General features: G+C 46.9%; 1 protein-coding gene across 8 annotated transcripts in view; it reads left to right on the top strand.

Annotated features, from left to right (window-relative positions):
* Positions 1-12876, top strand: part of LOC140421473 (uncharacterized) — a 78435-nt gene that overhangs the window by 59074 nt on the left and 6485 nt on the right. The window contains exons 1-3 of one of the 8 annotated variants that reach the window (XM_072506186.1): positions 10-117; positions 421-6831; positions 9472-12198. In XM_072506186.1, the coding sequence (XP_072362287.1) occupies positions 9826-10644 (819 nt within the window). In that variant the 5' untranslated portion in view covers positions 10-117; positions 421-6831; positions 9472-9825 and the 3' untranslated portion in view covers positions 10645-12198. Of the gene's footprint in view, positions 1-9; positions 252-420; positions 6891-9471; positions 12199-12876 lie in introns of those variants that run through there. The other 7 variants (XM_072506185.1, XM_072506184.1, XM_072506187.1 and 4 more) reach the window with 7 other exon arrangements.

Genomic DNA, 12876 nt, shown 5'->3' with positions numbered 1-12876 from the left:
GGAAGTAGCCTCTCTGTGCGGAGCATGCGGGGTGCTGCTCCGGGCAGAGCGCAGCCACAGTGAGAGTGAGTGCGGCTCCCACAGGCTGAATGAGAGTCGCCGCGAGCGGGGACAATGGTGAGAACCCAAACCCCCCCCAATAAGACCCATTGGTTTTATTGTCAGTCTGCAGACAGGAGCTGGAGAACTGAACCCAGGCAGAGGAGAGGGAGGGAGAAAACTGGCAGTGGAGGAAAGAAATGGTGCAGATGGTGAGATGAGTTTGCATTTCAGCCCAGGGAGGAGGGAGAGTGTGTGGGACGGGGATTTACAGCTTTGGGGGAACAAGAGAGGAAAAAATATTCCAGAGAAACTAGAATTGTCTGTTCAGAATTTCTATCCTGGACTGACAGTGATGACTTTTGTAAATTCCTTTTCCAGGATATTGGAAGTGGGAGGATTGGCCGACAGAAAACTCAAACCAAACATCACATCGAAATCTGACAGTCACTCGATTCATCAGGAGCTGAATATCATCAGTCTTTGAATTTGGAAGGAGAAATATTTGTCTGTTCAGTTTCAGCGGTGCGACTGCAAAAGCAGCGAGATATAGGAGAATACTGAGATTCAGGCTACTAGACTAGAAGGGCTTGAGGTTCATAAGGAGGAGGTGTTAGCAATTCTGGAAAGTGTGAAAATAGATAAGTCCCCTGGGCCGGATGGGATTTATCCTAGGATTCTCTGGGAAGCTAGGGAGGAGATTGCTGAGCCTTTGGCTTTGATCTTTAAGTCATCTTTGTCTACAGGAATAGTGCCAGAAGACTGGAGGGTAGCAAATGTTGTCCCCTTGTTCAAGAAGGGGAGTAGAGACAACCCCGGTAACTATAGACCAGTGAGCCTTACTTCTGTTGTGGGCAAAATCTTGGAAAGGTTTATAAGAGATAGGATGTATAATCATCTGGAAAGGAATAATTTGATTAGAGATAGTCAACACGGTTTTGTGAAGGGTAGGTCGTGTCTCACAAACCTTATTGAGTTCTTTGAGAAGTTGACCAAACAAGTGGATGAGGGTAAAGCAGTTGATGTGGTGTATATGGATTTCAGTAAAGTGTTTGATAAGGTTCCCCACGGTAGGCTACTGCAGTAAATACGGAGGCATGGGATTCAGGGTGATTTAGCAGTTTGGATCAGAAATTGGCTAGCTGGAAGAAGACAAAGGGTGGTGGTTGATGGGAAATGTTCAGACTGGAGTCCAGTTACTAGTGGTGTACCACAAGGATCTGTTTTTGGGGCCACTGCTGTTTGTCATTTTTATAAATGACCTGGAGGAGGACGTAGAAGGATGGGTGAGTAAATTTGCAGATGACACTAAAGTCGGTGGAGTTGTGGACAGTGCGGAAGGATGTTACAAGTTACAGAGGGACATAGATAAGCTGCAGCGCTGGGCTGAGAGGTGGAAAATGGAGTTTAATGCAGAAAAGTGTGAGGTGATTCATTTTGGAAGGAATAACAGGAAGACGGAGTACTGGGCTAATGGTAAGATTCTTGGCAGTGTGGATGAGCAGAGACATCTCGGTGTCCATGTACATAGATCCCTGAAAGTTGCCACCCAGGTTGAGAGGGTTGTTAAGAAGGCGTACGGTGTGTTAGCTTTTATTGGTAGAGGGATTGAGTTTCGGAGCCATGGGGTCATGTTGCAGCTGTACAAAACTCTGGTGCGGCCACATTTGGAGTATTGATTGCAATTCTGGTTGCCGCATTATAGGAAGGATGTGGAAGCATTGGAAAGGGTGCTTCCCAGAGGAGATTTACCAGAATGTTGCCTGGTATGGAGGGAAGATCTTACGAGGAAAGGCTGAGGGCCTTGAGGCTGTTTTCGTTAAAGAGAAGAAGGTTAAGAGGTGACTTAATTGAGGCATACAAGATGATCAGAGGATTGGATAGGGTGGACAGTGAGAGCCTTTTTCCTCGGACGGTGATGTCTAGCATGACGGGACATACCTTTAAATTGAGGGGAGATAGACGTAGGACAGATGTCAGAGGTAGGATCTTTACTCAGAGAGTAGTAAGGGCATGGAATGCCCTGCCTGCAACAGTAGTGGTCTCGCCAACACGAAGGACAGTCAAATGGTCATTGGATAGACATATGGACGATAAGGGAATAGTGTAGATGGGCTTTAGAGTGGTTGCACATGGAGGCGCAACATCGAGGGCCGAAGGGCCTGTACTGCGCTGTAATGTTCTATGTTCCCTGAGTGAGAGTGTTCCAGTGAACTGACTGTGGAGAGAGCTTTACCCAGTTACACAGGCTCACGTCATTCACTGCAGGGAGAAATTAAACGGCTGTTTGTGTGTGGACAAAGCTTCAACCGGGAGAAACATGCGGACACCCTCACCATGGAGAAACTGTGGAAATGTACGGACTGTCGAAAAGGATTCAGTTACCCATCACAATTGGAGGTTCATCGTCACAGTCACACTGGGGATAGACCGTTCACCTGCTCCATTTGTGGGAAGGGATTCACCCATTCATACAACCTTCTGACACACCAGCGAGTTCACACTGAGGAGAGGCCATTCACCTGCCCTGTGTGTGGGAAGGGATTCACTCGGTCATCCCACATTGTGACTCACCAACTTGTTCACATTGATAAAAGACCGTTTACATGTCCTGACTGTGAGAAGAGTTTTAAATGTAAAAAGGATCTGCTGACACATCAACGTATTCACACTGGGGAAGAGACTGTTCTCCTGCTCCCTGTGTGGGAAAGGATTCATTCAGTCATTCCACCTGCAGACACATCAACGTGTTCACTCTGATCACAAACTTTTTAACTGTCCTGACTGAGAAGAGCTTTACAAACAAAAAGGATTTACTAACACACCAATATGCTCACACTGGGGACTGACCGTTCACCTGCTCTGTGTGAGGGAAAGGATTCAGCCGTCCAAGTGCCCTACTGAACTACCAGAGAATTCACACTGGGAGAGGCCATTCACCTGCTCTGACTGTGGGAAAGGATTCATTAATTCATCCAACCTTCTGATACACCAGCAACTTCATACAGGGGATAGACTGATCACCTGTTCTGAATGTGGGAAGGGATTCACACGTTCATACAACCTTCTGACACATCAGCATGTTCACAGTGAGGAGAGGCTGTTCACTTGCTCAGTGGGTGGGAAGGGATTCACTCATTCATACAACCTATTGAATCACCAGCAAGTTCATACTGGGGAGAGGTCGTTCACCTGCTCTGTGTGGGGGTAGGGATTCAGTCAGTCATCCACCCTGCTGACATGCCAGAGAGTTCAAACTGGGGAGAGGCCGTTTATGTGCTCCATACGTGGGAAGGAATTTTCTCATTTATCTTATCTTCTGAAACATCATCGAGTTCACACTGTGGAGAGGCCGTTCACCTGTAATGTCTGTGGAAAGGCATTTACTCAGTCATCCCACCTGCTAACACACCAGTGAGTTCACAAGCGACTACAAGGTTTGGATTCTACTCTGATTGATGCTGCTAATTACGTCCAGGACTGAATCAGGTTCACTCTTGACAGTCTTAATCTGCTGATGAGATTTAATATTCTGAATAAATGTGAAATAAATAAGCTTGGTTTGAAATATTGCAGATTTTTGTCTTTCCCACCTGAGTGTTTAACAGCACCTGGCTGGAGCTCAGAAAGGACAATCTGGAGGAGGATCACATGGCAGGAACAGAACTTCAGCCTGGACACAGTCCTTCAGGGTCACACTGAGAGGGATAAAAGACACCTCTCTTCACTGACAGCAAAGTCCCGGTGTGGGTTAATCCTGAGGTGTGAGAGAAATGTGTCCCAGCCGCTCTCTTCATGGTTCAGAGCTCCTAGGCATGGAACAGAAGCTCCTTTACAACTGTGTTCAGAGTCAAGAAGAACAATGGTGAATGCTGGAAACGTGCTGTCAAATCAGAGATTGGTGTAAAACTGTGATGTTCCTGATTGAATGTAAAGCAGCTGGTTTAAGTTTCCAGAGTGAAAATGTGGTTATGTGACAGTCACAATGAATTAATTGAACAGAAACCTACTTAAAATAGATTGTTGAAGTCTGCGTTAAAATAACAGCTGGAGGAGTTCACAGGAGCCTGGTAACTGCCGGGACAATTAGACAACGGTTTGATTCCCAGATAAAGAAGGATTGCCCAGCTAAATAATTCTACAGATTCTCTACCCTCTGAGAGAAGAAATGTCTCCTAATCTCTGTCCTAAATTTGAAATCCCTTACTCTGAGATTATGCCCTCTTGTCCTAGACTCTCCCACAAGAGGAAACAAGATGATTTTTCAGGCTGTGTAAATGGTTCCACAGACAGTTCACTGGATCACTCTCACTCGGGTGTGTGTGTGTCTCGGGGCTTTTCCAGTCACACTGATGTTTGAAATCACTTCCCACAGTCAGAACAGACAAGTACATTGACAGTTTGTGATATTTAGATCCTAATGAATTGAGTGACTTGTCAGATCTCGATGTTATATTTGGTATGAGTTGCCCAGCTGCCAATCCTCCCGTCCTAATGCCCGAAAAAGAAGTTTACAAAAATGATCACTGTAAGAATAGGGTAGAAGTTCACAACAGATCATTCTAGTTTCTATCAAACCTTCTTTCCTCTCTTGCTTTCCCCAAGCATGTGGTCCAGTCAAAATAAAAGACCAAAATCAACTAGAAATCGCAACAAAAGTGTCGGGAACCTTCCTAACTGAACCAGAATATTGTTCCCAGTGTCTCTGAAACACTCTGTCCACTGAGGTATCCACTGGTTGTGGAAGGTGTCAAGCATTCCGGCGGGTACCGCATGCTCCCTCTGCAGGGCCACTGGGAATAGACAAGACCACGGAATAGAAGTCGGCAGCCAGAGTAACCCCCCCACCCACCCATTAACACTGCCAGTTACTGTGAAAAGGCCCAAGTCGGCACATTCCGGCGCCTGTTTGGGTACACAGAGGGAGAATTCAGAATGTCCAATTCACCTAACAGCACGTCTTTCGGGACTTGTGGGAGGAAACCGGAGCACCCGGAGAAAACCCACAGGGAGAATGTGCAGACTCTGCACAGACAGTGACCCAAGCTGGGAATAGAACCTGGGACCCTGGAGCTGTGAAGCAACAGTGCTATCCACTTTGCTACCATGCTGCCTATCCCACCCAGCTACAATGCACTGTTTTAACCAGACCCAAGAGTAGATTCAAGATGTCACATTCGGCACAAGGATACTAGATATTATAGACTGTAAGATCCACAAACTCTGTCAAGATGGCTGCAACTTAACAGGTTATTATGGACATTAAACTGTGGGCAATATCTCTGTGACCAATATTTAGTTTAACACGGACCTGAATAAGGAAACTTTGCAGCCACCTGTGAAGTTTAAATGTCTCGTTGTGTCAGGATGAACCACCATTTGAGGAAAATGAAATCTCTGGCCTGTTGGATGTTGGACTGTTGGACAGGAGAATGAGCTCGAATTGGGACAGAGTGAGTGAGTGAGCATCGTAAATTGCGATTGTATCGGGGTGTTCTGGGTCTCAGACTTGTAACCCTGCAGTTAATTGTCAGGGATGCAGTACAATAAACCCTGAACAAAGCAAATGTGTGTGTGAAGCAAGTGAAGCAGCAGGAAACAGCTGAACCAGCAGAGCTGAATGTCTGCCAGTGCAGCCACAAGACTGAACTTATTCCAGCTTCCAGGTCCACCTGAGAACCAACGTCCTGGCTATTCACCTACAAGAAGCTTCAGAGCCTCATGATAATTATTTATTTCTAAAAGCGCTTCACTCCAACTAAAGGACCTGCTCAACAAGAAGACAACAGGCCTGCAGCGATATAAAGATTGCAGCCTACATTCCATTTTCATCATTACAGCTTCAACTTGATTATCATAGAATTTACAGTGCAGAAGGAGGCCATTCGCCCCATCGAGTCTGCACCAGCTCTTGGAAAGAGCACCCTACCCATGTTCAGCCCCTCCACCCTATCCCCATAACCCAGTAACCCCACCCAACACTAAGGGCAATTTTGGACACTAAGGGCAATTTATCATGACCAATCCACCTAACCCGCACATCTTTGGACTGGGAGCACCCGGAGGAAACCCACGCACACACAGGGAGGATGTGCAGACTCCGCACAGACAGTGACCCAAACCGGAATCGAACCTGGGACCCTGGAGCTGTGAAGCAATTGTGCTATCCACAATGCGACCGTGCTGCCCACTAATTAGTTGATCTGTAACTAATTTCTGTGTATGTGTCAGTGAGTGTGAAAGAGACGAGAGACTGAGATGTTCAAACATCCAGGGAAATAGTGTGATAATAAATAACCTTTCCTTTAAAAATCACCAGTAAGCCTGATGCGGAAATGTATTTTAAATAAATCACACTGAGGGCAAGGAAATATCACACAAACTTCCTGATAATGGACTGGAAAGGACCACGAAATGTAATCAAACGCTGTATAACCCCCTTCAGGTAGCTATACAGAGGCTGCAGCCTCTCACGCTGAATGTCTACGTAATTCAGAGATACCTCCAGGCTACAAACATCAGCTTCAGCCTGGGAGTGGGTGAAAAACTGTTGATCTGTAATCTTCGCCGGGCACTAGGACCCGCCTGGGAACGGAAACCTTCAGGTCCCGCCCATCAGCTGTTGCATCACCGAGACGCCAGCGCATGCGCTCTGCTTCCCCAAGATGGCGGCTGTGAACCAGGGCCTGGTCCCGGGAGAGAGCTGACCGGCGGTGATGTGACCTGAGGATCACCGCACCTCAGGCAAGGGGCCAGGTTGGGAAGGCGGTGCCTTCAGGAATAACTGGGAAGGTGATGTTTGGTCAGTTGCTGCAGTCTGTGTAGTGAAGGTGCTGTCACAGTGGTGTGAGGTGAGGAAGTACAGGATTATCACCCAGCAATGATCAATTAAGGGGAATGTAAATCCAGCTCAGGCTGCTTTCAGATTGGAAAGGGAGCTAAGGTGTGTCCTCAGAGCTGGTGGTGAAAGCTGCAGCTGGTGAAAGAGTGGCTAAGGTAAATATTGGTCCTTTAGAGGATGAGAAGGGAGATTTAATAATGGGAGATGAGGAAATGGCTGAGGAACTGAACAGGTTTTTTGGGTCGGTCTTCACAGTGGAAGACACAAATAACATGCCAGTGACTGATGGAAATGAGGCTATGACAGGTGTGGACCTTGAGAGGATTGTTTTCACCAAGGAGGTCGTGATGGGCAAGTTAATGGGGCTAAAGGTAGCCAAGTCTCCTGGACCTGATGGAATGCATCCCAGAGTGCTAAAAGAGATGGCTAGGGAAATTGCAAATGCACTAGTGATAATTTACCAAATTCACTAGACTCTGGGGTGGTCCCGGCGGATTGGAAATTAGTAAACGTGACACCACTGCTTAAAAAAGGTTTGGAACTCTCTCCCACAAACAGCACGTGAAGCTCGATCAGTTGTTAAGATTAAATCTGAGGTAGAGTTTTGTTAAGCAAAGATATTCAGAGATATGGAGTTAGGTCACAGATAGGCCGTGATCTCACTAAATGACAGGACAGACTCGGGCTGAATGGCCTACTCCTGTCCCTATGTGTATTTCTGTGATTCTGAAGTTCAGACAATAATACCTAGACAGGGGCAGCACGGTGGCGCAGTGGGTTAGCCCTGCAGCCTCACGGCGCTGAGGTCCCAGGTTCAATCCCGGCTCTGGGTCACTGTCCGTGTGGAGTTTACACATTCTCCCCATGTTTGCGTGGGTTTCGCCCCCACAACCCAAAAATGTGCAGGCTAGGTGGATTGGCCACACTAAATTGCTCCTTGGAATAAAAATGAATTGGGTACACTAAATTTTTAAAAAAGAATACCATGACAGGGAAAGAGTCCGGATTAGAACCTGAGTTAGTCCGAGCTGCAAACCATCCCTCCAGATCCTTGCCCTTCATGGATTTAATGAAGGCCAAGGCAATAGTTGGATTACTGAAAGACTTGACGGAGTTGTTGGATACCATTTTTCGGGTCTCACGATAAAGCCTGACGTAATTCACTCCCCACAGGATTGAGCTGCCTTTGAACTTCATCGAAGCATGAATGCTTTGTTTGTGTTGCTGCCGAAAGTCCTGAATCCACCCTCCCTCCTGGGGCCAGACGCCACCTCACCGTACCAGTCTCCAGGACCTTCTGGCGATCTTTCCAGTTGTGGAAGTGAATGATTACAGGCCTGGGATGAAAACTATCCCTCAGCCTCAGAGATACAATGCACCCTTTCTAATTTGAAAAACCCAGGCTTCACATCCAGCTTGAGAAAACATGGCTTCTGGTCCTCGAAGAATTGACGGGAGCCTTACCCTCCACACCTTCTGACAGGCCGACGACTCGGATGTTCTTTCTCCGACCCTCAGTTCTCCAAGTCCTACAGGACCTCCGCCAGCCACTCGGCTTGTTTTCAAAGGATTGAATTCTTGCCCCCGTTGAGGAGGCATCTTGCTGAACGTTCAGGATTCTCTCCTCCGGATCATCGAGCCTCTTCATGGTGTTTTGCAGCTGGGCCTCATGAGCTCACAGATATTGAGTCAGCACACTCCGCCTCTGGTCAATAACAAGGATAATATCAGCAGTCATCATTTTCGCCGCCTCCCGGAGAGCTCGGGGTCGAGAGACCTCCCGAGTGTCAGGCCGCCATGTTGAAAAGGGGGCTCCATTTCCGCTGAATCCACCTGCGCTGTTTTATTGGTGCATTTCTTCACTTTTTCTGGCATAATCCTACCAGACCGAACCCTGAAGTCTTCCAGGACATAACAAATATGAATTCAGGATTAGGTAGATGAGTGCCAGGCGATCAGGATAAGTGACAGATTATAGGTGAGTGGTACCAGAACCTGCAGAAAACCAGCTACTCCCATGCCAGTGTCACATGCCCCCCCCCCCCCCCCCCCTCCTCCCGCAGGGTTATGGGGAACTGGCAGGAAAATGGAGAGAAAGCTGAGATGAGGAGGGATTTCTTTATTCGAGGATGTGGTGAAGCTTTGGAATTCTCTACCCCAGAGGATTCTGGAGCTTCAGTCATCAAGTATTTTCAAGATACAGATTTATAGGTTTCTAGATATTGAAGACGTCGGGGGATATGGGGGATAGTGTGGGAAAACGGTGCTGAGGTAGATTGACCAATGATCCCATTGAATGGTTCAGGTTCGATGGGCCGAATGGCTGACTGCAGCTCATATTTGTTATGATCCCCTGGACAGGAAGCTGTAAGCTGGGATGTGTCAGTCAGCCTGAATCAGCACCTTCAGGAGAATTAGGAGGGTGAATATTAGATACAGCAGAGTAAGAATGGAGGGGAGAGTGTGTGGAATGGAGATTTACAGCTTTTGGAGAACAATAGAGGAAATAATATTTCATAGAAACTAGAATTGTCTGTTCTGAGTTTCTATCCTGTACTGACAGTGATGAATTTTGTAAATTGTTTTTACAGGATATTAGATGAGAAGGAATTCCAGACAGAAATCTCAATCATCACGTCTCGATCTGACAGTCACTCCCTTCCTTGGATCCTGAATATCATCGGCCTTTCAATCTAGAAGGAAAAATGTTTCCCCGAACTGTCAGCAAAATATTTCAACCGTCAGTGTGACTGAAAAAGCACCGAGACCCACACAACACACACCCGAGTGAGAGAGTTCCGGTGAACTGACTGTGGAAAGAGCTTTAACCAGTTACACAGCCTGAAAAACATCACAACATTCAGAGTGGGGAGAGACCATACCCGTGTTGTGGACAAGGCTTTGACTGATCATCCAACCTGGAGAGATGTGAGGAGACCCAAAACATGGAGAAACCGTGGAAATGTGAGGACTGTGGGAAGGGATTCAGAGCCCCATCTCAGCTGGAGATTCATCAACGCAGTCACACTGGGGAGAGGCCGTTCACCTGCTCAAAATGTGGGAAGGGATTTACTCAGTTCTCCAGCCTGCAGGCTCACCAGCGAGTTCACACTGCGGAGAGGCCATTCACCTGCTCTCAATGTGGGAAGGGATTTACTCACGTATCCAACCTGCGGAGGCACCAGCGAGTTCACACTGGGCAGAGGCCGTTCACCTGCTCTCAGTGTGGGAAAGGATTTAGTCAAGTATCCAACCTGCAGTCACACCAGCGAGTTCACACTGGAGAGAGGCCGTTCACCTGCTCTCAATGTGGGAAAGGATTTAGTCAAGTATCCAACCTGCAGTCACACCAGCGAGTTCACACTGGAGAGAGGCCATTCACCTGCTCTCAATGTGGGAAAGGATTTACTGACGTATCCAACCTGCGGAGGCACCAGCGAGTTCACACTGGGCAGAGGCCGTTCACCTGCTCTCAGTGTGGGAAAGGATTCACTCAGTTATCCCACCTGCGGAGACACCAGCGAGTTCACACTGGGCAGAGGCCGTTCACCTGCTCTCAGTGTGGGAAAGGATTCACTCAGTTATCCCACCTGCGGAGACACCAGCGAGTTCACACTGGGCAGAGGCCGTTCACCTGCTCTCAGTGTGGGAAAGGATTCACTCAGTTATCCCACCTGCGGAGACACCAGCGAGTTCACACTGGGGAGAGGCCGTCCACTTCACAATGTGAGACGGGATTGCATGTTTCACCACACCTGCTGTGACACCAACAATTTCACAATTGATGACAGGGGTTGGATTCTGTGTTATTGTTTCTGCTCTACATCCAGGAGTGCATTTTGTTCATTCTGACAGGTGGTCAGTGGGGATGGTCGGAGGGTTTCTTTCTGCTGGACTGGCCGGTCTCACCACTTTGCCTCCAGTGGGCTGATGCTCTTTGAGCCTTGTTGCTAATACCTGGCTTCAAATTGCACAAGGATCACAGAGTGAAAGGGTGTTTGGAAGTTTGAAGATATTTAGTTGCCATTTCTGTTTGGAACCCAGCAAAGCATGCCACGTTGTCATGGAGAGGGGCACGGGTGATTACATGGTTCTTTTGTTTAAGTTATCTGGGCGTTCCTCACAGAAGAAAACTATCAGGGTACGAGGGGCAAGTTGTCTGAGGTGGACTGGGAAACTGATTGGTACAGGGAATACCTCGTGTTTAAGGAATTATTACATATTTATCAGGGTTGGTTATCTCAGTTGAGTGGACGACTGGTTCGTGATGCAGAGCAAGGTCAACAGTGAGGATTCAACTCCCGTACTGGCTGGGTTTATTCATGAAGGCCCCGCCTTCTCAACCAGGCACCTCGCCTGAGGTGTGCTGACCCTCGGGTTAAATCACCACCAGTCAGCTCTCTCTCTGTCAAAGGGGAGAGCAGCCTCTGGTCCTCTGTGATTGAACAACTTTAATTTCACATATATACAACAAATATAGGTTTCTTTAAGGAACGAAAATCCAAAGGAAAAGTGCTGTAACCGTGGCTAACAAGAAAAGTTAAAGATTCCATGAGATCCATTAGAATTCAGCAAAGGAGGACCAAGAAACTGATGAGAGCAAACTGGCGAGAAACATAAAAATCGACTGGAAAAGCTTCTACAGGAATGTGAAAAGGAAAAGATTAGCAAAGACCAATGTGGGTCCATTCCAGGCAGAGACAGGAGAGTTTATAATGGGGAGTAAGGAAATGGCAGAGAAACTGAACAATGTGTGTCTGACTTCACAGAGGAAGATACAGAAATTGTCCCCAAAACACCAGAGAACCAAGGGACTGGCAGAGATTAGTATTGGTGAAAAAGTCGGATGGAGAAATTAATGGGCTTAAAAGTTAATAAATCCCCAAAAGCTGATGACCTACATCCCAGTGTTGAACGAGGTGGCTGTCGAGATCTCTATTCCTCATTCTAAATTCTCCTGACTCTATCCGGAACGGACAAAACTGTGTCTGAGCCAAACATTTCCTTTTTACGTAGCCATAGAAGAGTTTACAGTCCATTTTTAAGTATTTTGCCAGTTCACATTCTATTCTATTCTCCCTTTGTTTCTCAGTGTCTTGGTTGAAAACTGAAGTAAATCCTCGGGAATGAATCATCACTTTGGACAGGTTCTGAGACAATTAAGTTTCAACTTCCAGGGCAGATTAACTATAATCGTGGAGTGTGATTTTAGATTGTATAAAGGGCGAAGTTCTAGTTTATAGTTTAATGTGTAGGTTTCCGAGTTAAAGTAGCTTCTAGTTTGTTTTTTTGTTGCATTAAAACTCATAAAACGTTAAGTCCCGTCGTGTGATCCTTTAATTTGTTGACTGGGAATTAGATTTTTTATAAGAAGTTGCTGACCTTTATGGAGATCCTAATCCACAAGTTTTGTCTTCCTATTTGACCCTCGGGCACCTTTCTGTCTCTATTGCTCGTGTCAGTGACAGCCAGGTGATGGAGCTGAGGGCTGAATTTAGCTGAGAATAACGGGGCCTGTGTCCCAGTTGGGGAACTGCCATGGGCGTCGCTAATAGAGACAGGAAGGTGTTGGAGGACTGACTGGGAACTGCACCTCCAACCAATCAGCGGTGGGGGGGGGTGACCGGGGCTGACGGTGATGTGACCCCCAGGGTTCAGTGGCTCCGTGTCCAAAGCGGGGAGTCACGGGAACAGGGTACAGAGGAGCCGAAGGGAAACCATTTGGGTCCAGAACATGGTGAACATCCTGTTACTCTGGTTGTCTTTGATCCTCAAGTAATTTTCTGTTAGTTTTTTTAACCATGTTCTGTTTCGTTAAGAAACTTTTAACAGGAAAATATTTGAATTGGTTGAACTTGTCTTGATTAAATTTATTCACTTTAGGAAAAATGGGTGAAATGGGTTGACAAGCTCTTTAACAGAAAGTGAGTCCCTCTAAGGTAATTGGCAAAGGAGCCAGAGGGGTTGAGGAGATTTGATTTTTCTTTTGACAGTGT

This window comes from Scyliorhinus torazame, chromosome 5, assembly GCF_047496885.1.
Source record: "Scyliorhinus torazame isolate Kashiwa2021f chromosome 5, sScyTor2.1, whole genome shotgun sequence".
NCBI classification, from domain to species: Eukaryota; Metazoa; Chordata; class Chondrichthyes; order Carcharhiniformes; family Scyliorhinidae; genus Scyliorhinus; species Scyliorhinus torazame.
The sequence above is the reverse complement of the archived record's forward strand: the minus strand, read 5'-3'. Positions and strand labels throughout refer to the sequence as shown.